General features: G+C 42.0%; 1 protein-coding gene across 4 annotated transcripts; it reads left to right on the forward strand.

Annotated features, from left to right (window-relative positions):
- Positions 1-15,354: 15,354 nt before the first annotated feature.
- Positions 15,355-21,850, forward strand: LOC147891103 (uncharacterized). Of its 4 annotated transcripts, none has more exons than XR_015542556.1 (4): positions 15,355-15,855; positions 16,681-19,508; positions 19,691-19,864; positions 20,923-21,850. XR_015542556.1 is itself a non-coding variant. In XM_087389098.1 (4 exons), exons 3-4 carry the CDS (start codon positions 16,716-16,718, stop codon positions 19,697-19,699), a joined length of 2,802 nt encoding a protein of 933 aa, XP_087245224.1. In that variant the 5' UTR covers positions 15,355-15,855; positions 16,442-16,474; positions 16,681-16,715; the 3' UTR covers positions 19,700-20,228. The 4 variants fall into 4 exon arrangements, 2 of the variants coding, with proteins under 2 accessions (XP_087245224.1, XP_087245223.1); XR_015542555.1 differs by lacking the exon at positions 20,923-21,850 and adding an exon at positions 20,198-20,228; XM_087389098.1 differs by lacking the exon at positions 20,923-21,850 and adding an exon at positions 16,442-16,474 and having other exon boundaries at positions 19,691-20,228.
- The last annotated feature ends 3,387 nt before the right edge of the window (positions 21,851-25,237 follow it).

The following is a 25,237-nucleotide window of genomic DNA, read 5'->3' on the forward strand; positions in this document are numbered from 1 at the left end:
AGCTGAACAATTTAGAACCTCCAAATGCATTTTCTCTCATAAAAAAAACCTTGCAAGCAATGGACCTTACAGAATCCTTAAGTCTCCCAACTATTCATGAAATGACATCTCAAGAAATCTCAAGATAAAAATGGCTATAACTTGAGTTCCATGAAGCGGAATGGAGAGCTTTCTAACTCAACTCGTAGTGTAGAGGAAGCTCTATGAGAAGAACTAGAGATGGAACAAAGGTGCCTCAAAAGGAGGGCTTGTTGCCTTGATGGAGTAAGGGCTTCTGTGCCTTGACAGAGCAAGGGCTTGCACTCTCTCTTACAATGGAAACTCTCTCTTGAAGAACCTAAGCTCTGATACCATGATAGCAGAAATGTGTGAGAGAGAGAGTGAGAGAGAGGAGTGCACATCATGTAGCTAATTGTACACTAGTACACTACATTGTCTTCCAAAGAGATGGGAATATATACATGAGAACCCCTTAGGGTTAGGGTTACGGTTGCTCCATGAACCCTATCTAGATAGTGTAATTTACACTATCCTCAATAGGATTGTCCCATTTTTACATGCACATCCCAGACACAAGTGCATTCATTACCTAGACCTACCCTTATTAGTGGGGGGAGAGGGTTTTTAAAAGATGTCAGGGAGTTAAATTGGCAAACTGCGGCATATTTCATAAAAAACCATGAGGTGAGATTTAAGACTTGGGTTGCCAATAGCTCTTGGGTGCAAGTTTGCCCTTGCTCATCTAGGTACAACGCTTTCAGCTCGGACCATGGGTCTAGCGGCATGAGTGTTACTTGGAAGTCATCCTGTGCCTCTTGTGTTTCCACCCATTCTGAAGGAGTGGGTTCTTGTGGTACTCCAGCTATTGTTGTGGGCAATGCCCCTGAGATTTGGGGCATTGGCACTTGTGGCTTGGTAGGTTCTTATGGTTCTGCCTCTTTTTTGGGGGCAGGTTCTTGTGGCACTACCTTGGATGAATGATTAGCATGATCTTGGAGTTGTATTGATTGGGGTATCATGTGCCATACTTCTTGCATCTTGGCCTTTGAGGGTCGAGCAACGGGTTCTTGTGGAGCCTCCTATAGTGGTAACGTGTGACTGGGGCTTGTTGTGTTGCTATGAACTGCTTCCCCTTGCTGGCCTTGCTTAGAGTGGCCTCGCTCTAGTCTCCAAAGGGGGTTGGTCTTGGAAGGAGCGGTCATCACTGATGACGAGGCTTTGGGACCCAAATGTATGGGTTGCCCTCATAATAACCTTGGGCCTTGAGTAGCCAGATGGGAATCCATTGTAAGTGTGTTGATTGCACTCTGCACAGGGGCGCTTGTTTTTGCCTTCGATGAGCCCATCTTCGTTGGATCCAACTCTTCTTGGGAGGCACACTTGGACCTTTAGGGGTTGGGCGAGGCGCTGTGGTTGTTACTGCTGTCACTTTCAGAACACTGGCTTGTTGTTCATGGTCATTATTATGCTACTCCTGAAGGGTGTTCTTCTGCATCCATCAACCTTGGCCTCATGAGATCTTGGAATAGGGAGGTGGTGGTGGATAAAGTGGCTAGGGGCTATTGAAGTCAAGGCTTGCCCCTTGTTTTCCTTGAGAGGCACTGGCGGTACTGTGCTCTTTGGTGCCATGGGGCACGTGTGCATGGGGGAATGAGTTGAAGAGGGTGTTTTGAGAGGACCTGATAAGTCTAGGACCTTGTTTTGTCTTGACTCCTTACGTGATACAGGTACTGGCAATGGAGCTTTATTCTCCTCACTTCGCACAATGATATGATAGTTGCATGATTTTCGTGTGTTATGGTCATGGTGCACTTTCTCTAGTCGATCTGGCAGTTAGTTGCGTGGCACCAAGTTCATCCCAGGATCGTGCCCTCTTTTGTGGCACGATCGGGAAGAATGTAATAGCGACCTTTTTGCCACTCGTGTCCTGCACTTACTTTCAAGTCCACATAACCCAATACCATTAAACGTTGCTCTAAAATGGCTCTAAGGGTGGCACTAGTGTAATTTAGGGTTACTTCTAGCATTTTGCTGACCTCAAGGGAGAGGAAATTATGACTCACCCTTGGGTCTATAAGTGTTGTGACTTAGGTGCATACATCATTTACAAGGAGGCTTACCCTAGCCAGATCGATTTTCGTTTCATTTATGGGCTCTAGGTGTTCCATTGTACCTTTATATACCTGGAGGAGCCCTTTTTGCTTGAGTTTAGCCTTTCATTCGTGTGACTCTAGGATGGCCTACCTCTTTGTATGAGCCACCTCTTTTTTGAGCTCTTTCTCTTTATGAATCACCTGGAGGGTTTGTAATGTCAGGGGACCATAGTAGCATTTGAGCTTGCTATCGTTGATGTACCTATCCATTTCTACCCCATCAAGAGTGGCGATTCTACATGAACTTTAAGGAGTGATCTCCACAACTCTGTAGGTTCCCATGCCCCTATATTTGAGTTTGTGTTTGGTGTTGCGCACACTATACAAGAGTGTGAGATCTCCCTCCTTAAGATCTTTGTTTTGTAGGTTGTGGTCAAACCACTTCTTGCTCCGTGCTTTTTCTACATGCATATGATAAGTTGCACTAAGCCTTGTCTCGTCAAGCTTTTCAAGATCAACTAGATGCTCGGATTGTGCCCCATCAGATGTTCTATCTTGCACTCCTATCTGAAGACTCAGAACCACGAATTCCATGGGCATAACTGCCTCTGCCCCAAATGCAAGGCTAAAGGGAGTGCAGTTTGTAGCAACTTTGTATGCAGTGCCATAAGCACATAAGGTTGCTGTGAGCTTATGCTCCTAGTTCGTACAGCTGGCTTCTATAGTCTTTGTCAATGTCCACTCTATGGTCTTGTTGGTGTTCTCTTGTAGTTCGTTGGCATGCGGATGATATGTTGAGGACTTTCGATGAATTATCATAAATTCATTGCTCAAGATTGCGATGGTTTCATTGAGGAAGTGTGTCCCTGAACACTGACCAATTCTAAGGGGCACCCAAATTGTGTAATGATGTTCTCATACAAGAACTTTGCCATTGATCTTGCATTAGCCCTCCTAGTGGCTTTTGCTTCTACCCCATTTTGTGAAGTAGTCCTAGCGGCGATAATATATCGAGCTCCTATGCCTCGAGTTGTTGGACTAATGGGGCCAATAAAATCAAGCCCCCACTTCTCAAAGGGTTTATTCACCCAGTATGTTTACAAGAGGCATGTGATCAGCCTCTTGTGGTATTTTGGCTTTGGCATGGATCACATCATTTTACATATTCGGCGACATCGACAAAGGGGATGGGCCACCATAGTCCTACTTGTAGGACATTGCGTCTCATTATATCTGTAGAGCAAAATGGCTGCCCGCTATTCTTGAGTGTGCTTCTTGAAGCACCTCTAAAAATTCATCTTTGCACACACACCTGTGCATGATACCATCCTTGCCTAACTTATACAGTTGGTTGGTAATTAATTGGTATGGTGTGGTGTCTCGGATGAGTTTACAGGACCTATCTTTTTCTAGGGGCCAATTTATCAAAAAACCATTAGCCAGAAAGTGTTCGATCTCTTTCACCTAGTTTTGAATAAGGTCAGTCACAAATAGATGGTGTATGGGAGATCATCTTCCACTCCAATTATTAGTTTGATCTTATTATAATCAGTGGAGATCCCATTCTTGGACACAACGTGCCCTAGAATTATCCCATGTTTTATCCAAAACTGGCATTTGAGAGGGTTCAGTGAGATTCGATAAAGTCTACACTTCTCAAACACCTTTTTTAAGTATGATAGATGATCATTCCATTTAGAATGGACACATAGATCATCCAAGAAGACCTCTAAAATGTCCCTTAGATATGCTTCAAAAGCCGTGATCATCAGTCTTTGAAAGGTAGTGGGGGTGTTGGTAAGGCCAAATATCATGACCCTTGATGTGAAAACTCCCCCCTCCATGGCAAAAGCCATTTTGTACTAATCTTCAGGCACAATGGACACCTAGTTATAGCCAGAGAACCCATTAGGTAGATCATCTTGTACCCCCATAGATTCTTCACCACTCAGCAATCTGCTTAAATAATCTGCAACAACATGTTGTTTTCCTAGTGTAAGCATAATGTCATAATCATATTTTTGAAGCAAAAGTATCCACCTAGCTAGTCGGCCAGACAATTGTGGTTTATTCACCAAATAAATAAGTGCCTGATGATCCACATGTAGTACCACTTTATTTCCCAACAAATAATGTCGAAATTTTTGGAGAGCATACACCATCCCCAATGCTTTCCTCCGAGTCACACTCTAATTTTGTTCTACTTTTGTCATTCTCCTGCTTGCATAGTATATAGGCTGAAACCAACCTTTAACAAATTGTTGCATCACCACTGCTCCAATAGCCACATCTAAAGCATCCATAAAAATATGAAATGGCAACTTCCAGTTAGGTGGTTTGAGGATGGGTGCTACCACTAACATTTTCTTTAATAGAATGAAAGCCTTCTGTTGTGGTTCTTCCCATGTAAACAATTCCCCCTTCTTGGTAAGCTTTGTCAAAGGTACACAAACATGAGATAGATATCGTAAAAATCTACTATGCCACTTGATTTGCCCAACAAAGCATGATAACAACTTTAAGGAGGGGCATTTTTAATGACTTCCACTTTTCGTGGGTCTATGGTCATCCCTTCTGAAATTATGTCCCAGCAAGACACCCCTTTTTACAACAAATGCATATTTCTCCGAGTTTAAACTCGGTTGTGCAATTCTACATCTCTCTAGACATAGTCTCGAAAGCTGCAAGTGCTCATTCTTTTTTTCGAACACAAAAAAATCATCCAGAAAAACTCTGATGAAAGTAGTCAAGTAAGGAGCAAAGACTTCCTAGATCCATTTCTAAAATGTGGAATGTGCATTCTTAAGACCAAAAGTCATAACATTACTGGCAAAAACTCCCCACTCTGTGATGAAAGCTATCTTCTCTCTATCCTCTGGAGCCATCCTTATCGGATTGTAGCCACTAAAATCATCCAAGAAACTATACATTTCATGACCAGCTATATCATCAAGCATTGTGTCACAAAAAGGTAAGGGGAAAAGGTTGGTTATTGTTGTTGCATTCAATTTTCTGTAATCAACACATACTCTCAGGTTACCATTCTTCTTAGGTACTATGACTATAGGTGAAAGCCAAGTTAACTTATAAACTGGATAAATGAACCCCCCTTGAGTACCTTATCAATTTCCTCCTTCACCCGACCTTGTTACAACCAGTGCTGTAGGATCATTTTGTCCTTCCGACATGTCACTTTCCTGCTGACATCCTAAGCAATCACATAAAACAACCAGTACTGGCTCCATACCCTTCTTCTTTTGTGCTTGTGTCTGCTCCAATTTTCCCAGTCCTGCCTCTACCCCATTCTGCTCGAGCTGTATTATCATAGCATTGGCCTGGGCTGGCGGTGGATGAGGTGCATTTTGCGTTTGTGATCGTGTTTACTATTGAACAATTGGGATGCCCCTCTCATTGCGATATCTACACCAGAATTCACATCCTGGACCTTGTCTGTGCCCAGCTTTTCCACAATATGTGCAATTCTGTGCATCAGTACTTGTATTGGCTTGTTGAGGATTATTTCCCCAATTTTGATATGCTGGTCTTCTCATCTAGTTAGCATTATCATTTACCCCTACTTGATTGGCTGCAGATGGTTGTGCCGCTACTATAGCAGCTTGCATGTGAGGAGGCAACCGCCTCGTATAATTCAGATTGTACTAGCAATTGGCATTGTCATGATTCTGTTTGAGGCAAAACTCACATTGAGCTTTCTCAGATGAACCGACTTCTGATAGCCCCATACTTTTCAAATTATTTTTTATATTTTTCTCTAGCTTTTCATCCCCTGAGGAAGCATTTGCCTTTTTCTTTGACTTGGAGCTCCCCTTGGACTTTCCCTTCTTGGATTCCTTTCTCCTTTTTCTCTTAGACTTCATGTCCTCATCATCTGAAGCATCAGAATCATCTTCCTCAGACTCGGATTCTACATCATCATCCTCGCTCTCGGTGTCAGAGTCTTCATCCAAATCTGTGTCCGAATATGAATCCTCTGCCTCCTTCTTTTTCCCCTTCTTTGATTTGCTTTTGGTCATACCAAGTCTTCGTTCTGCAAGTTGTGCTATTGCGACCATGTTGTCGAAGTCGTTGGCTCCTGCCAATGTGTCCCTTCCTGCCACAACACTTCTCAATTCCTTTTTTAACCCTTTGCAGAAGTAATCCCCCAATTGTTCCTTAGTCAGTCTCTACACGGTCGCTAGCCTCTAGTTCAGATTTTGAAACTTCTGGGCATAGTCTTCTACCAATAGATCCTTCTAAAGTTTCTTGAGGATTGCTTCTCGTGTTTTCTCCTGTCGGAATCTTGACAAGAAAAGCTTGTTTCAAAGCATCATGGTTCCGAAAGTGATTCATACCATATTGAATGAACCAACTCATGGCCTTGCCTACCAAGGTTGCTGCCAATTGTTCCTCGTTGACCACATCGCCAAGCTGACCTTCAAAATCACTTGCTACCCATTGAGTCTCAAATTGCCCAATGTGACTATCAGGGTCTTCTTTTGTCTTGCCACTGAATTTAGTAGAGCGGACTCTAGGGTTCTGCATATTGACTGTTGGAATGATTGGAACTACTGGTTTTGCTCTCCTTGGGCGGGGTTTGCCCGAGAGTGGATCAAACAATTGCCTTTGTGAGCGCTCCTACATACATCACAACTGCTACATGGTATCCAAGAGTTGCCCGAATGAAGGTTTATGATGGAGACCATGTGAAATTTTCTATGTTAACTACATCTTGGTATTCTGAACTTCCTCCCGAACTCGTGGAGGGATCCTTGCCAGATGCTGTGTTCCCAAGAACCGAGTCTTCATCTTACAAACTCGGAACGATTGCCTCTAATTCTGGCTGGATTACGAATGGTTCTCCTACCTCCCCCTGTTTTACAACTGTCTCACTGGATCCTTCCTCATTTGAATCAAGACAACCCCTTGCTCGAGCCCTTATTTATAAAGTAGAGACGACTGATACGTCGAGGAGATGACTCTGTTTCCTCCGTGTCTGACATCCGCTACCACTCTCTCCATGAACATTCTGTAAGATGCTCGGCTCTTTCTCCCTTCGGTCTTCAGGTTAAATTATCAGTGCCCAGCTCAATGCTCCCTGATTCCCCAGCGAAGAATTCTCACCTCTTCTGCTGCAAATCGCGGGTTACTTCCCACACATTGTTGATAATCTCCTGAAGTGCTTCACAATACCCACCGTCAACACTTGTTTGTTTGAGTTTCCTTAACGACTGGAGAGCATGGTAGAGAATATAGATTTCTCCCTGCAAGCGTTGAAGGTTCTCGTTCCACCGACTAGACTCTATGTGTGCTTTTTCTACCACATGCGCTCTGCTTCCACAGCATTTGCATGAAGGAGCCATATGCTCTCTCTTCTCATGCTTGCAATTGAACAATGGCTAATTGCTTTGCAGTGTTGAATTGCTTGTAGGTGCAGATTGTGTTGACTTAATCGATTTAGTTGTTCTGATTGTCCATCCCCTTAGGGGTAGAACACCTATGGCTTCGACATGTTGACAATCGACTTTGACTTTCAACTCCTTTTCCGCATTCGACCGAAATGCCCAATTTATTTGCAGGAGCGCCAGTGTAATAGGTAGAGATTAGATCCTAAAATCTACCTATTAGTAAACATACGGTATCTTCATGAATGCATTTAGAGCTTCTGAATGAGAATACACCAACTCAAGATTGAGTGCAATAGAGATGATCAATTGAAGTAAACAACTACATATTTCTTATATTGCAAATGCTTCTATAACAATAGCATATAAAGTAGGCATAGAACTAGGCAAAACAAAGTCCAATCAACAATACCATATCCGCATTCGGAATACTGCGTGACAGATCCATGAGTTGAACGACTAACTAAGTACATAAGGTAGTTGCTTTTGCTAACTTGCAGATGTGCCTCAGTAGCGGGTTTTACTTGGTGAAGAACTTAGGACTCAGGCCATTCATGCATGCAAAGGTCATTCCAATGATAAAGCATTCACAACTTTAGATAGAGGAAGAGGCAAAGGTAGATCATTCCAGCAAATTGGTCATCATCAGCAACAAAATTAACTAGCGACACTCAGCAGATGGAATGTGTACCAACTTGATGTCAAGAATGCATTTCTCAATGATTACCTAAATGAGGAAGTCTACATGCAACAAACAACAGATTACGTTGAACCAGGAAAGGAGAATCAAGTTTGCCATCTCAAGAAGAGTCTCTACAGCTTAAAGCAAGCACCCAGAAGTTGGTACAATAGAATCGACTAGTATTTTGCTGATCTGGTATACATGGAATCCAATGCAATTCATACTTTCTACTACAAAGTTCAAGGGGAAGACATTACTATTGCATTTTTATACATAGATGATCTAAGTGTGACCGGAAGCAAGGATATCTTCATCAAGAAAATGAAACAAGACTTATTTGCAGAGTTTGACATGAAAAATTTTGGACTTATGCACTATTGTCTTGAAATTGAGTTCCAGACAGCACCTTTATGAGCCAGTTGAAATATGTTGATAGTCTCCTGAAGAAGTTTCATATGGCAGATTGTAAGATTGCAGCCACTCTCATGAATAGAGTTTGAAACTTACAAAAGATTCAAAAACGCCTACAGTCAATGACAGGTACTACAGGCAGCTCATCGGCTTTCTTATATATCTGACTATCACACGACCAGATATTTGTTATGTAGTAAGTTCACTTGCACAGTTTATGGAAAATCCAAAACAGTCTCACTAGAATGTAGCCAAAAGAGACACATCATAGGTATAAGATAGTTTGGAATAGAATACAGAGGAAGTCATCCAAGGTTGCATGGATACTATGACAGTGACTATGCCGGAGATCATGAGACCAGGAGATCAAAACAGGGATATGCATTTTTCCTTGGTTAAGATGCTATATTATGGTTGTCAAACAAACAGCCAACTATTTCTTTGTCTTCGACTAAAGCAGAATATAGGGCACTCACTACAGGTGTGAGGCTATATGGCTCAGAAGACTATTGTTAGAAATAGATTACTTTGATGAATTAAAGCCAATGAATCAAAGCCAACAACAATATATTGTGATAATCAATCAGCTCAAGCATTGGCCAAGAATCCAGTATATCACTCCAGGACAAAACACATTGATGTCAGAGAGCACTTCATTAGAGAAAGAGTGTTACTTGGTGACATCACACTGCAACATTGTGATAGCAAAGAGAATGTCACAGACATCTTTACCAAACCACTCCGTAAAGAGATTTTCGAGAAACACCAACAAGCTCTTGGTTTGATGCAAAGGAAGGACATTCCATTAAAGGGGTGTGATGGAATGTAATGCTCAATCCTTCTTCAATTCCCCATAATCATCATCTTGAGGGAAGGCCTACTTCATGATGTTGATCTTGATGGAAGGTGTTGAGATACCATGCTCAACATCATGTGATTACATGTGCATAGCACTAACACATATAGAGTGCTACAAAGTAAAGGGTTAGATGCCCTAACCCTAACCCTAAATGGATTTGTATATATTCTACATTTTCAACTAAATCTAGTGTATAGTTAGTCATTTGTGGTGTGCTCTCTAGCTGTGCCCTCTCTCCTCATCTCCACTCTTCTCCTCTCCCCTCTTCATATTTTGTCAGTTCGTAGATAAATCCAAATGAAGGAATCCACACGTCGATCATGATTTGGTGTTGACCTTTGGCAATTCTATTTTGGGGGGTGAAGTGGTCTATGCTAGAAAATCCAATGGAGTGATGGAAACAAACAATCCAAATTGATGCACATTGAATGATAGGATCAAAGGATACAAATTCCCATTGCCAACAAAGATATCAATAGTGAGAGATGACATGATAGAGGGATTTGAAGCTCAAGCTAAGTAGAATTTGAATTGTGACTGAAGGGAAGACTCAAACCAAGGAGGAAAGTGGGCAAATTGAGCAGAGAAAAGAGAAACTAATGGGAGTCGAGAGTCTGACTCAGGAATCAAGCAAATTCCAGCAATTAGTGGGAAGCCGCGATCCTTAGCAGCACAAAGAAGTCCAAGTTTAGCAGAAGTACCATAAGGATAAATTTTCAAAAATACATGGGATCGGAGGGTGAGAATCCTTGATCCCATGTGCAAAGTTTTTTTGCAAATGACAACATTGATGTAAGTCAATACAGAGGAAGAGTAATTGATGTACTTTTTGACCATGTTCGTAGACAAATCCATTAGTTGGTTTGATCAGTATCCAAATAAGCAGCACCACCCCATGGGACAAATCAAAGGCACCTTCTTGATGAGGTTTCATCATGAGTTTAGCAAGAAATACATCATCCTAAATCTCAATAGAATAAAATTGGCATTGGTGTATTGGTGTATGACTTTATGACATAAATGAGGGTGCTAACAAACCAACTAGACAACACAAGAATTATACATTAATAAGAGGTTGTAAATTACAAGTAATGACATAAGTTCCAATGGAATCTTGTATCATCATTTCAAAGTATTTGGATGGCCTACTCGACCAACAAGGTATGAATGTGCATCAGATACTTATCTCCACGAGAATTATAGATTAACAAGAGGTTGTAAATTACAAATAATGACTATAGGCTTCTCAAGAAGAGAGGGTGTAACTCATTATCCATGGTGCCTACCCAATGGAATATGATGCACCTGTTTGTCAAGAAGAGAGAGAGAGAGAGAGAGAGAGAGAGAGAGAGAGAGAGAGAGATTGTTTTAGTCCAACCAAGTGCACAAGCAACTCATTTTGCATGTCTTAAATATCTGGGATAAATTTTGGCCCTATATGTATTCTTGCAAGTGCCTGTCATAGGATAGTATGGTGATGATTCATTATTTTAGCTAGTATATTGCTATTCAAAATGCAAAGCCACTGAGTTGTTGCCAAATTGTTTGTGTAAATAATCTCACAAAAGTGGAAGTATAGATAGCTATGGTGGAGACCTTTTAATGCCTATACATAGTATGGGATGATCCTCGGAAATTATAGATTACGTACCCATATGCATGGGGGGCATACCAAAGAGTATAAATCAAAAGGTAATTAACTTGCAATTGAAATAAATATATTGTAATGTATTGCTAAGTATTGCTAAGATATGTAGTCCAAATCACACATTGACATAAAGAAAGAAGGTGGTAAAATCTCTCTCTCTCTCTCTCTCTCTCTCTCTCTCTCTCTCTCTCTCTCTCTCACTCACATCCAAATCACACATTGACATAAAGAAAGAAGGTGGTAAAATCTCTCTCTCTCTCTCTCTCTCTCTCTCTTCTTTGTCTCTTGACACAACTTTCTTAAAGCTTCACATTTCAACTTAACGATAAGGATGTTGAAAGGGAATTTCTTTAAAGAAGGTCGCATGTTTATAAAGAATTACCAAATACCATTATGACAATAGCACATTATACTAGTGATGTTTGTAAAATGGTTGTCTTCCTTCGTACAAAAAGGAAAAATGTAAATGATGTATACAAAGGATGCCATGTAAACATGCATAATGCAATATTTCAACTATAAAAACAGACTAACTCTAACTTGCATTAATCAATGTTGGTATTGTTGAATTTGGTCTCTCATTACGTTAAGCTAAGATTCCAATGAAGTAGCAAAATAATGGGACTTATTTCCTTGCAAACGTGTTGCAATGTCATGTGCATCCATTTGTGTACATTTTACATTATTTTGTATGATAAGACTAAAATCATTTTTCTTGGAATGAGCATACTATTTTTTTTAAATCGATTTCTCTTTAGTGATGTCAGATTGAATCACTTGCATATGTTGAATCTAATCTACTATTTCTTTAAACGTACATAAAAAAGTCCTGCTTTTTTGTACAAAAAAAAGAGTATCAAAAGAGTCATACTTCTGGAATAAGTTATGGCTCTTTAGCAGTAGGTTCTTGGGTTGTCCTAACAAGGCTATGTGGTGCATGCAAGTGAGATTTGAATAGTGGTTTCTAGTTAATGCATCATAGAGCGAAACATATATCCTTAGTTGATTAAGTTAGAAGGTTTCACATTTATTAATTTGACATCAACCAATAAGCCCCCAAAATAACATATAGATGGCAGACCACAATATAGTGACAGCCAACTCCGCATGAGCTGGATTGACACATCAAGTGTTGTTATGTGTCTTTTGCTATGTTTGATGTGCAATTGAATTGATAAAAATAAGGCACGCCACATGTGATTGAGTGAGTGTGTGTGTGTGTGTGCGCATGCGCGGATGCACATGTGCATGCATGTGCATGTGTGTGTGTGTGTGCGTGTGCGTGTGTGTGTGTGTGTGTGTGTGTGTGTGTGAGGGGGGGGGGAGGGATGGAGGGAGGGGGGGTTTGTTATTGTCAAACACCGACGTGGAATATAGTATTAAGAGAAGAGAATGGTCAAACTTTAGTTGGAGCAAGTGGAAGGGACAAGGGATAGGCATGCAAGTGCCCCCTTCCATTACAAAGGGGCACTTCATGTGTGTAGGTAGTAGAAAGTGTATAGGCAAAACAAGGCACACTTGAGTGTTTTTTGTATGGTATGGCTTTGCTAGTGACAAAGTATCATGCACTAGGCAAAGGCCACTTGGGTTGTCCAATTTGCAAGTTTTGGTGGAAATCATTAGCTTCGAGCTAGCATACGTGAAATGATTTGACCCTATAGTCATTCACTTTTGACAATGCGCAGGAGCCCATGTGCACATTTTGGCACATTTAGTTATTCTATTTATAACTTTTGTATCCTACTTTAAAGACAAAGGAAGCTACATTAGATGCCTTGAGAGGTGTTGTAGTTAAAGATGATGCATGTTGACATGTTGCAATAGTTGGTACACATTTTGACTGTAAATTTGGTTAGGGCTTGCATGAGGATTCTCTGTGTGTGTGTGTGTGTGCACACACACACACACACATGCACGCATGCATGTGTGGACGCACACACCCATGTGCATGCATAGGTGTATCCGTACACATGCATAGTTGTATGGACATGCATGCATGTGGACACACACACATCCACGTGCACACACACACACACACACACTTTTTTTTGGGTGAATACACACACACACACACACACACACACACACACACATGCTTTCAGTGTTATTAGCATAGCCACGTATGGTTGGGATCTAAATACTTGGAAGCCTAGGGCGTTCATTATGTAACAAACCATAAAACAGGTGAGAGAGAGCACATATTTACAATAGCCCTATAATAAAATTCTACATCCTTTTGCACAATTGTTTAGCCCTCTTCCATACATATACATGTTGTAATTTTGAACTTGGAAGTCCCCTCCTTACATGCACATACCATAGTTAGATTAGATATGCATTTTTAGAACTCCCTCCTATTCGTAAATGGACCACACCTTGGGCTTGGAAGTAGTCAAATGGTCAAGTATTCATTGACATTGAAGTCACGATTTATTAGAGTGGACAATTTGTCATGCATCTAACCAAACGTTAGATCCTTAACAGTGATTGTCTTTAGCCTTATGGATAAGCTTGGCTTGGTTATGATGCAAGTGTTTGCATTTTGATAGATTATTGCCTTCATTTGAGAATATGAGACAAGTGATCTCTTGAGAATAAACATTATTGAATTGGCATGAGCAATCAGATTTTCAGAGTTGTAACATGAAAAGTTTACAAACTAGGGTTCTTTCTTGGGTACTCGTGGTCTAACAATGGGAGAGTTAAATGCCCATGGATTGTTGGCATTGAGGATGGGGTTCTAGCGAGAAAATGGTCATTGCAACTCCCATAGGTCCAAGGATAATGATTTGGACATTGCAAGCCACCCCATTCGATTGGAAACCCTATAGGATGAGGTGTTGTACATATGATGTGGGGCCAAAGATTGTGGTTGTTAAGCTATGATGAGGTTAAGTATGCCCATTGTGAATAAAGGTTCCAAGGTAGAATGTGGATTTATGAAATAGTAGAAGAGAAGTGGATGGTGGCCAACCCATCCTAAGTCGAAAAGCTAGAAAACAACATTTTTTGTTTTCTAGCAACATTTTTTTGTTTTCTAGAAAAGTGGCTATTTCCATGGCGAACCCATCCTAAGTCTATAGCTAGAAAACAACATTTTTTGTAACCTAAAATATGTTTTACTCATGTGGGAAATTGGTTTCAACACCTTTCAACATGCAAGTAAAATGCATGTATTGCTGAAATGAAGGGTAAAGAAAATCTCAGCCAGTTTTTGTGGGCTAAAAAAGCAATAAAGTTTAGTTTCAATGAGGATGAGCACATGTGCGTTGAGTTTAGGGTGAGTTTGGGATGAGCCATTTTTATGAGGGGAGAGTTGACCTCGCTGCTTGTGTTGCCGTCAAAGGGTTGGGGAGAGTGAGTCTTACATATCCCCTCCATGTTAGCTTCTATCTCAAGATGTTAATAGTGTAGCCTCTTCGATGATATTCGGCAATAGAAGGTTGAAATTGATGCATGAATTACGTTACTGTTGAGCATGTTTACAGATGGAAGAAGAAGAAGAAGAAGAGAAATTTTTTTTAAAATGTCAAAACCAGAAGGCAGGGCCCTCATGGGGGTCGTTAGACATTGATCTTGGAGATGGAACTCAGCACACTCAACAACAATAAGAGTCACTCTCATAAACGTCAAGGTTGCTGGTTGGTGGATATCAAATCTCCACTGTCCGATCAAAGCACCCTAAAGTGCATAATTTGCCTCCCCAAAATCGGCGGACTAGACAACGGGCTAGTAGCCATGTGGCGATGACCCATCCTTTCTCGCTTCCCTTGACAGTCGGAAAGGGCCACGTGTCTTATTCCGTCCGGTCGGAATCCGGTCGGATTTCGACTCATGGCCTTTGGCCGGTTGCCAGAATCCTGCGAGCTTCTTTCCCGGAAAGGGGCTCCCCACGGCCTTTCCCTACACGAGTGAGTTTGCTGACTGAGGGCGGCATAAATGTCGATCGAGGTGAGACAATATATAGAGAGAGGTAAAAGAAGAATTTTGTTAATGTGAGGCGACAAAGGGGGGGGGGGGGTAAATATGGTAATGAGGGAGCAAAGGGGGGGGGGAGGGGGGTAACGGGGGGAGACGGCGGGGTGCCGGCGGGCGTCAGTTCCGTTAAATGAAAAAAAGAGAGAGAAAAAAAAGAGAGATGAAAAAAAAATTTAAAAAGAGAGAGGGAGGGAGGGAGGGAGAGAGAGAAAAGGGAAGAGAGAGAAAAAATTCATGAATAATAATTTGTGTGTGGGCTGATGAGTCATCGTCTTCTTCATCGACTCAGGCTGGAGTCATTGTTGTTGCGGTTAGTTCTTCTTCTTCTTCTACTACTCTGCTATTCTGTGTCTGTGTCTGAGCTTGCAAGCTCTGCTCTGCTCTGCTTCTGCTGCTGCTGCCTCTTCTTCTTCTTCTTCTGCTTCTTCTCTGCTTCTCCATCCACCCTCATCTCTCTCCACCATCTTCCTCTCATCCTCCCTTCTCCCATCTCCCATCGCCCATCTCCACCCACCCATCTCCCCCCCCCCCCCCCCCACCCATCAATCTCCCCCCTTTCCTCCTCCCTCCCTTACCATCTTCCTCCTCCTCCACCATCCCCACCTTCTTCCAGCTCCCCTCTCCGCTCTGCTGCACAGCTCTGCACCTTTTCCCATCCCGTTGCTGCCCACCAGTTCTACCCGCAGCTCCGCGGAAAATCGCCTTCAGCTCCTCCAACCAAGATCGACGATCGCCTCCATCACCGTCTCCATTCACTGCAGAGAAGCCGCCCGCGTTCTAAGGTACATCACTCCTTCCCCCATCGCCCCCTCCCCCCGGCTCTTTCCCCCTCCGGCCTCTTCCTCCTTCCTCATCCACCTTGCTGCTCCTCCTTTGCTCCCTGATCATGCCGTTTCCTTCGTTCATTAGCCAGCTTTTCCACTCCTCTCCCTCTCACGATGGACCTGGACATCTGCGATACCTCCGTATGTGTTTGGGTTCAGATTGGGTCACATCTCATTTTCTCCTTGTGCATCCGTGCTTGTACCACTCTCTGCTACTGGACCTTCCTTCCCATTTGTACATGCTTTCCTCTCCCTGCTAGGATACAATATGCTAAGTTTGCGTTTTCGTATGTATCGATTCCATTATCACAGCTTGGCCGTAACATTACATTGACATATGCTCTTTTTGGACGTTTGAACTTTTAATGCTAAAAAGAAAAAGCCGTACCCTTATTTCATAGCCGCAGGACCGCACTTCTTTGGTGCTCTTTCGTCCAATATCTCTGTTGATCTCTGTAAGCATCTGTTTTCCCTTAGCTTAGAGCTGCTTCACAGCTTCACGTCGGCAATTGATGATCAGTTTGAACTTTGATGTCTTTGACAGGGTTCGGAGTTAGTTTTGAGCATCTCGAAGCAGGTGTAAGCATTGATTATAGCGGTTATATAGTTTTGGATTGTTGTACAACAATCAAATCACCTCTGTGTTGGATCTTGGTTTTGTTCTTGTTGAATTGCTCACGTTCTCTCTTTTTGACACCAGTCAGTCTTTGGGTCTCGATGATTTACAGGAAGATTAATTCAATCAGATTTTCAGTCCATGCAATCTTCTATTTGTGTGTGCAGCTGATGCAGTTTGGTTGGATTTTTATCCACTGCTGATGGCTCGCTTGAACAAGTTTGCCTCTGTCAATCTGAATGAATCCTATGGCAAGCCCGATCAATCTGGATCTGCAAATGCCAGTGCCAATTCCTCTAGCTCTGGTAAATCTCGCCTTCCCACGCAAGGTGGTATGCTTGTGCTCACAAGACCTGGTCGAGGGCAGTCTACAGCACCAAAGCCTGGACGACTTGGTATCCCCAGCCCTGTGAATCTTCCTTCTCTGAAGCGTGAAACCTCTGGCGGTGATACTCCTGTGTCAGTAGCCACCAGCCCACCTGTGCCAGGGTGGTTGAAGGGTACTCAGGGTGAAATTCTGGCACCTGATTCTGGAAACCTGACTGGTGCTACTGCTGGAAAACTAGTACCTGGAAGATCACAGGATAACTTGCCAGAAGATCTGAAGCCGCTTTCTCATTCACCGCCTACTGCTGCTGCTATTGGGAAGCCTAGTGTCTATGCACCTCCCTCTCGCCGTGCCATGCAGGCCAGTAGTGAATTAACACCTCGTAATCCTCCTCCTCCGGCAGACAAGGCTGCCATAATCCGTGGTGAAGAATTTCCAACTCTACAAGCTTCTGTTGTACGACCTCCTACTCCTCCTCAACAGCAGCGACAAAAAGAAATTCAACATAAGCAGCGGGAGAAGCAGCTGGAGATAAAGGAACAACAACTAAAATTACAGCAACTATCTCATCAGCAACAGGCAAATGCACAGAAGCAGATCATAAGTGATTCTTCCCAAACTGGGAGTGGTGGTCTTCAACTTCAACCAGCCCAGCCTATGCGACTGCAGGTGAAGCAAGAACAGATCCAGAAAGAGGCCACATATAATGCAAAGAATCTGGGTGCATCGACTAACCAAAGTTTTGGACCAAATGGTGGATATGGAGATGGCACTCTTTTAAGGCCCCCACCTTTGGTGAAGTTGAATCATGTCAGTGGCAACTGGACTGATGATGAAAGGGAAAAGGGACAAAATCTGAGACCTCAAGATGGGCGTCTTCAAGTGGGTCAGGAGAGCACTGACATAGACGTACGGCAGTCAGGTTACAACACTGAGATGGAATTGCCATGGACCTCAGTACACAAGGATATTTTACCTTCCAGGAATGGTGACATAACAAAAAATGGAATAGATGATTACCTGGGTGAAAGTGCGCCCATTGATGGGTCGGACCTTAGAAGCTTGTCATCTAAAAGAGAGAGCAATTTTAGCACGAATAATTCAGCTTTTAAGGATGGGCTTTTGGCTGGATTCGGAAAGGGGGATGGCTATGCTCAGCAGGAAGACTCTGGCAAGGAGGGGTCAGGTTCTGGCACCTTTGGGAGGGTTGTCGGCCCTCTCCGTGAAGCATCGCAAAGTCATGTTCAGCAAAATGGCTTTAACAAGGAGGGATCAGGTCCTGGTTTGTTCAGAAGGGCAGTGGGCCCTGTGCGTGAAGCTGTTGAAGGGAGAGAAGGGTTGCACGGTAGAGAATGGTTAGGAAGGGATGCAAATAACAACAGAGATGGCAGGGAGCCATACAGTAGAGATTCGAGGGAGCCCTACAACAGGGACTTTAAGGAGACATATCATAACAGAGATATCAGGGAGACATTCAACAGGGATGCCAGAGATACCCGGGAGGTCTACAATCAGGATCTGCATGTGAATAGACAGGTAGGATATGGGAATTTTCACAATGATGGTGGCAATTTTCGGCGACCTGATATCAATGATACTGGGTTTATTCACAGCAGGGGAACTTTTTATGCCGGTGGAGGTGCAGTGAGCCATAATCCAGGATTTGGGCATGATGCACGCCACAGCCGGCGATATGGTTTTCATGCAAGTGGAGGAGACCATTTGTTTTCAAAAGAGACACGGCCTGCTTCAGATTCTAGAATACCACATGGTCGCTATGCAGAGCCATCTGTTGCACATCAACCTCCAGAAGGATTTGGATTCAGGAGAAGTAGGGCTCCAACCCTTGGGGTAAGCTCTTACGAGCCTGAGAGGGAAGTTTACGAAACAGAGCTTGAGAGAACTAAAAATATGTTGGAGGAGGAACATAAAAATAAATTCGAAGACAAGGACATGGAAGTCAAGGTAACAAGCGAGGAAGGGTCAGATTACAGTGGCAGAAAGTCTATGCACAGGGGGGTTGAGACAGAGGGACTTGCTGCTAGAGGAGAACAAGCTGACCCTGGTAAGAAGCTTGACGAAGAAAGGAGGTCATGGAAAGATGAGAAGAAACAGCTTTTATCAGAGGAGGAAAGAAGGAAAGAAGCAGCAAGACGGAAATTGCTGGAATTAGAGCAGCGGATTGCCCGTAGGGAAGCTGAAGAGAGGACCAAGGAAGAAGTTGAGAAGGGAAAGATCGAGGAGCATCTCCTTGATGATGTTACTAATATGAATGCAATTGCTTCAAGACAAGAGGAGCTCGGGGAAGCGTCATTCAATCTGGAATTTGAAAAGGAAGGAAAAGGGACTCTGTTTGAGAGGAACATTGGAGTAGGATGGAAAGAAGAGGACTTATCGTCAAAGATGACCAGACCTTCATCAGCATCTTCTTCCTCCTCCTGGACATTTAGGGGTGCTGGGGAGGGGCTCTCTTTGGAGCAGGACTTTGGCCTAGGTGTAATTGAAAACAAATTCAATCAAGAGCAAAAAACTTTGCGTTCCAAGTCTGCTATATCTTGGAGGAAAGAGGCTAGTTCAAATGCCAATAGTCCAACATCAAAGTTGTTTTCTTCTCCATATATCGAGAGTGGTGGTTTTCATCGCCCTTCTGATGGAGGAAACTATAAGGTAAAGCTGTGGTGCTGGTAGTTTGAGCTCTCTGTTAATCAGTAGATGGCCTAGTTTGATGTTGTGTTTTTCAACTTTAATTGCTCATCCAAGCCTCTGTTATTGTTCACTTGAAGTTTTGCGAGAAACAGACTTTTCTTTACTGAAAGAAATTCTAATGAAGTTGTCCGCACTGTTTGCAGCTTTTCTAGAAACAAAAATGAGGCATTGAAGCCACATTTTGTTTCAGAATCCAAGGAAATGCCAGTTCCTCTCCAAAACTTGGGAATCGACTCTTATGTCTGTGGACCCTACATTTGAGTCATCCCTGAGCACTAGATCCATTTAAAATGTGCATGTCCACTTGATATTGTCAGGTAAAAGACCTGCTGAAGCTGTTAGGGCACAACACAAATGGTTTGTGTAACACTTGTACTCAAAATGAGTCAAGTGGAAGTAGCACTTATTTTTGCATACCTTGCCTTTGACTGTGAAATTTGGAAACATTAGTGTGACAGTCCACAGAAAACATGCAGTGGATTTTTGATGTACCATGAAGGTCCTGAAATGGCGCAACTCGTGTTGAGTTCTCATGGATGGGTTACTGTTGGTTGGTTTAGGCATTGCAACTTATCTTACAAGTAAAATCAAGTAAAATCGCACTATAACCAAGTATTTCCTTGGTGATGTGCTGATGTTGTTCTCTATAGGTGAAAATTTTGTTGAATTCTGCACCTTTCCTATGTGACTCAGCTTCCAGGTCAAATTTCTTTTCTTATGATTTGCGATTTTTAAATTGCTGATTATGGACTGTCTATATTGGGTAGCTGCTATTCCAAATCAGTGTCTTAGATTCAATTAGGGCCTCTTTTCTTTTGAGGGTTGGAAGGAGCATGTACGGTCAGGGCTAGAAGGTTGAATAAACCTTGTCTTATGCCCAGACATCCGTGCAATCCATTTTGGAGCAGGCATGAAGGGCTGAGCAGACAGTGTGGCTGGAACCGATGGTTGTGCACGAAATCACAATTCGAATCCAGGCTAAGTCATTGCAAGGATCATAGAATGGGTAAACATGTGGTAGTTATACCCGTGGGCTTTGGTCTGTTCACAGTGAGGGCAATCTCCTCTCCTTTCTTTGGCCCATGAGAACCAAGTAAAGAGTTGTCAAAGGTGAGAGCCATTGCCGTTGCAAACCCTGTTTTTTTCTAGTGCAAGTTTTTGTTTATTCTTAGATTTGCCGCTCACTTCATGTGTGTGTATGTGTGTGTTCAAGCTTTTAAGCAGTTTCATGTTTGTCTCACTGAATATATACGTGGAGTGCTTCTGGGTTTGTCATCGCTGTGATCCTGGTATATATTGCTTTTGATTTTGTTAATATGTTTGGTTTGTAACAGTTCTCGTCTTTTTGCCTTGATGGCTCTATTTTTTTTGTCAGGGTGATACAGGTATTCATGGACTGATATCAAATCAAGTGCTACTATTGTTGCCTTTGGTGAATGTAGCCCATCAGTGAAGCTATGCATGTTGAAAGCCTTGCAAAACACTGGATCTGCAGCGTTAACTTCTGAACCATCTGCAGTTATTTGGATGACTGGTTTTTTCTCTGGATACGTAAAGTGTGGCCCTTTAAGTGACAAGTTCTCTCAGGGATTTGTTGTATATTTCTTCCTGGAACTTTTGGTTCCATGTAATGTGTGAGGTGTTTGTATAGGTTAAGTTGTAACGTGTGCTTAACTCCTTTTATCTGGGATTCTGACTTGCGGTATTATGCATTTTCCTAATGATACACATTTGTGTGTATTTCTTTGGTTAGAAGGAACGTTGGTCCTGATGTTTATTTGGTGATAGTTTCGTTGTGTCTCTTCAATTTTATTTATGTGCATATGGAAGTGACGAAAGGAAGAATGTTGAAGCTTCTGCTATGAAAAGTTGATTAAAGGACAGACTTACTGGGCAGGGTAGGGTATGCTTGGCGAGACTATCTTTTGAACATCAGTTCTCAAGTTGAGGGTAGATGAGACGGATACAAGGTGTGCAGAGGATGAAACACTGGTGTCCCTCGAGGTAAGAACTTTGGTATCCTACTTTCCATTCCGCTGATGCAAGTCTAAAGACAGAAGTAAACAAGCTGCAGTAAATGGCTTCATTCTCTCCCATCAATCCAGCCTGGCTCGTCTGTCCTTGACTTGTAGTTGGTCGGCGATTTGAGGATGATGTTTAAATGTCTTTAATAATACTCTGTTATTTTATTCATATAGTGGAAAAGTGTCACTTGATTTGTAGAAGCAATGTTGATAGTGGTGGGTTGGTATAAACAAGCAGATGTATATTGCCTGAACTTTTGATCATGCCATAGAGATAGACGGGAGGGTCATTTAGGGAGTCTAGAGTTGTTGACACACCATTTATTGATATAGTCCAAGTTGCAAGTTGCTATTATCCTATGGTGTTAATGACGAATGTGGGTAGTATGATGATGCACAGCTTTATTCAAGTGGAGGCCAGCTTGCTGTGTGAGAAAGTGGTACTTGAACGTGATTGTTAAAACATGATTCGATGGCATTTCATAGGACGATGTATAATTTGTGATTTCAGATAGACAGGGAAATTGAATTGAACACTAATATTAATCATCTGTTTGTATTGGGAAAATTTGGCTTAGCCACTATCCTAGGCTTCATTTTCAGCTCTAGAAATCTTTAAGTTATCTAAAATTCATTGAGTTGGAAAGCCTTTACTATTTTTTCTAGTCAGTAAAATAGCTTTAAAAAGCAATGAACAGAACAACAGGGCACTTTCTCATCCAAAACCCTATTATAGAAACACCAGTCACTTGCCTATGGTATTCTTTCTGTGTAGAGCATTACAGCCCAATGCACACAATGCTCCCCCTCATTGTTGCAAGATTCTTAAATTCCAAGGACTACAAGAATGTCAGTCGTGATGCATTAGAATACATTGGTGATATATGAAATATTCAAGCAAAGTAAGCCCACACATCTTGTGGAACTTTCCCAAACGATAATATTTTGTAGACCCAATATAGAACAATCAAATCACATGTAATTGAACTAGTTGAATTAAGAGCGTAAGACAAAAAGCGGTGGGACCTCAAAGGTGTGTAATTTTTAGTAATTGCATTGGGAATTGGAGGAAGAATTTGCAGAATTTGTGCACAATTGTGGGGGTCAAAAGTCTCTTCGAAATTGCACTCAGCGGAAGATTGATAGAATAGCCTTGGAGCTCACACAAAGTGTGGTGTGCTCATCCCCAAAGTTTGAGAATTTGTAGCAAATGTAAAGAGCAATGAAGGGGAAGGGCAAGTGCAATACTAAGTGATGGGGTTACAAAATAATGCCATTACATCTTTATTGTGTTCTCTCATTGGAAAAGATTGGACATTCTTTCAATTATCAATGTGATTTTTACCAATATCACCCCAAGGTGAGATTTTGGTGTAAAAGCATTGGATTTCTTCCGGTTGCCATTATTGATCATTTAGATTTTTACTAACAAACTTTGAGGTGATTCGACGTAGCCTAGTTGTTTGATAGCACCTTGTGGTATATGTAGAGACCCCTTATGTTGTCTTATGCACGACTCTATGAGTAGAAAGAGGCTAAAAATGGTTGTGTAAGTCAAAAGGCAATGTCATATAAGTAGGCCTTACAACAATGTTTAACCACTTGTTTGATAAGAGTGAAACCATTACCAAAGTACTGTTGAAGGAGTCGATATCTCTTGCCCAATTAGCATTTGAGAAACCTCATAATTCAATTTGAAGTGTTGTCATTGTGCGCTTGTTCGACAATAGGAATAGGAGGTTGATGGATGAGCGGCAAGAGTGTTGCACCGGATTAGTTGGAGGAGTAAGCTTGCACCCAAACAGATGCAGATCACCGCTCTTTTTCCTTTTTTGCCTAGCCACTTGCAACCCATAGTTATTGTAGTCTGCTGTGATGGACAACCGATAGCCTAATAAAGTCTTGTTGGAGGTAGGTCTCTTACATCGAGTTTGATTTTGAGACAGAATCAAAGCTCACACTCCCTCTCCAGCGATTCTTATCCGCATGTCTACGTGGAAAGACGATGCCATCCTGGCCACCTTGGATCTTATAGAATTTGAATTGCTAACATTCGTCCAAGTTGGATGCATGCACATTACACCCAAAAACCCGAATCGCATGCTCAGCTCTTGAATTCATGGGATAAGCGCTACTAAATGCAGCTAGCAACAATATCGATGCCATTTTTTAGCTAAGCTTGTTTAAAGAGCACAGCTTTTGGTTGAAGCCTTAAAGAGACACGTCGAGTCAACCTCACTTGACTTAGGGCCTTATGTCATGGAAGGGAAATACTTAAGAAATAGCTATTTGTGTCATGTTGTGCAAATGCATCATGGGAAATAGAAGGGGAAAAGGTGGGAAATAGGGTGGGACCATGGGGAATAGCACTCCATGCTCTAGACCTCAAGGTGCTATTTCCCACACTCTTGAGAACCATTGATGTGACATTTTCTTTTATAGCATATCTCATTTTCCCTCGGATCATTATGTCATGGATCAGAGGAAAACATCCAAATTAGGCTCTTCCAACAAAGGAAAAGCATTCAAAACAGCCATCATTATTTCCTTTCTTTTCCCCCTCCATGACATAAGCCCCTTAGTGAGTGTGTTTACAAAGCAAAGATATTGTGAAATGTCTTTTGTTAGTCTCACATTAGTTTGTGTTTATTCATGTGTTGCTCTTTCTTAAGCTTTCAGATTGGAGCTTAAAGTGTCCACCCCTTAATCCTTTACATGTGCACTAAATATAGTTGGCTTGGTGGTAGGGTCTTTGGAATGTGGGTACAAGGTAATGGGTTTGAATCCTATTTAGAGCATATCTTTTTTCTTTTTGCGGGCGGAAAGCCTCATGGGTGGCCTTGGGAGCTTACCCAAGAAAACTATAGTTTTCACGATCCACATAGGATGCCCTCAGCCACATGCAGACATATGTGAAACACTTGCAAATGGGCTCTAAAATCTGATTGGTTGATGTTCCTCTTTTCTTCATGTCCACGCTTGTTTGTGAATTCTGCCTTATTTTGTGTGTAAATTTTGTATTAAAAACTTACATTTGCATATTCGAGAATTGTAGATCTTAGCTTTGAGTTGTTCTTTGTGTAAAGTTTACGTCTATGTACTTGTGAGTTCACATATCTGTAAATAATCTAATGGTTTGATAATCTTTTTTATTAAAGCTTACTACATTGGCTTCTAGTTGTTTACTTCCTCCTCCTTTAATGATACACATTGAAAGATGTTCATAAGTTGTAACTATCTGTATGTGTAGCCTTCATAGCAAATCTTGCCCCATTTTATTTTTGTTCTTGAGAGAGAAAGTGGCACATTAAAGTAAGAGTTGAGAATTATTTTGTAGACTCCTAGTACAATGGGACTATAGCTAGTCCCTTCACTACGATTAGAGACCAATACTAGCATGGCATTGGTCTTTCGTATTCCATTGTCTCATTGGCTCAATTGAAGGGTCTTGTGGTTCACATGACAAGTCATTAATCTATTATCTTGCAAGTCATGGAGGTTGGGTTTGGCTTATCCATCCAAAGGGCAAGTCCATTCATGGAGACAATGGGGAGAGGACAACGCATTGCATTGGGTTGGTGTAGAGCTTTTTGATTGCTCCAACATTGGGATGTTGGGGCTGCAAAGATATTGCACTTTAAGGTTTACTTGCTCTATCGTAATGGT

This window comes from Dipteris shenzhenensis, chromosome 18, assembly GCF_047967505.1.
Source record: "Dipteris shenzhenensis isolate YYH24624 ecotype China chromosome 18, Dip_SZ_1.0, whole genome shotgun sequence".
In the NCBI taxonomy this organism is placed as follows: domain Eukaryota; kingdom Viridiplantae; phylum Streptophyta; class Polypodiopsida; order Gleicheniales; family Dipteridaceae; genus Dipteris; species Dipteris shenzhenensis.

Bases quoted from the DNA above. Each gene is read 5' to 3' on its own strand.
- LOC147891103 (XM_087389098.1), top strand. From the start codon at position 16,716: ATGGCTCGCTTGAACAAGTTTGCCTCTGTCAATCTGAATGAATCCTAT.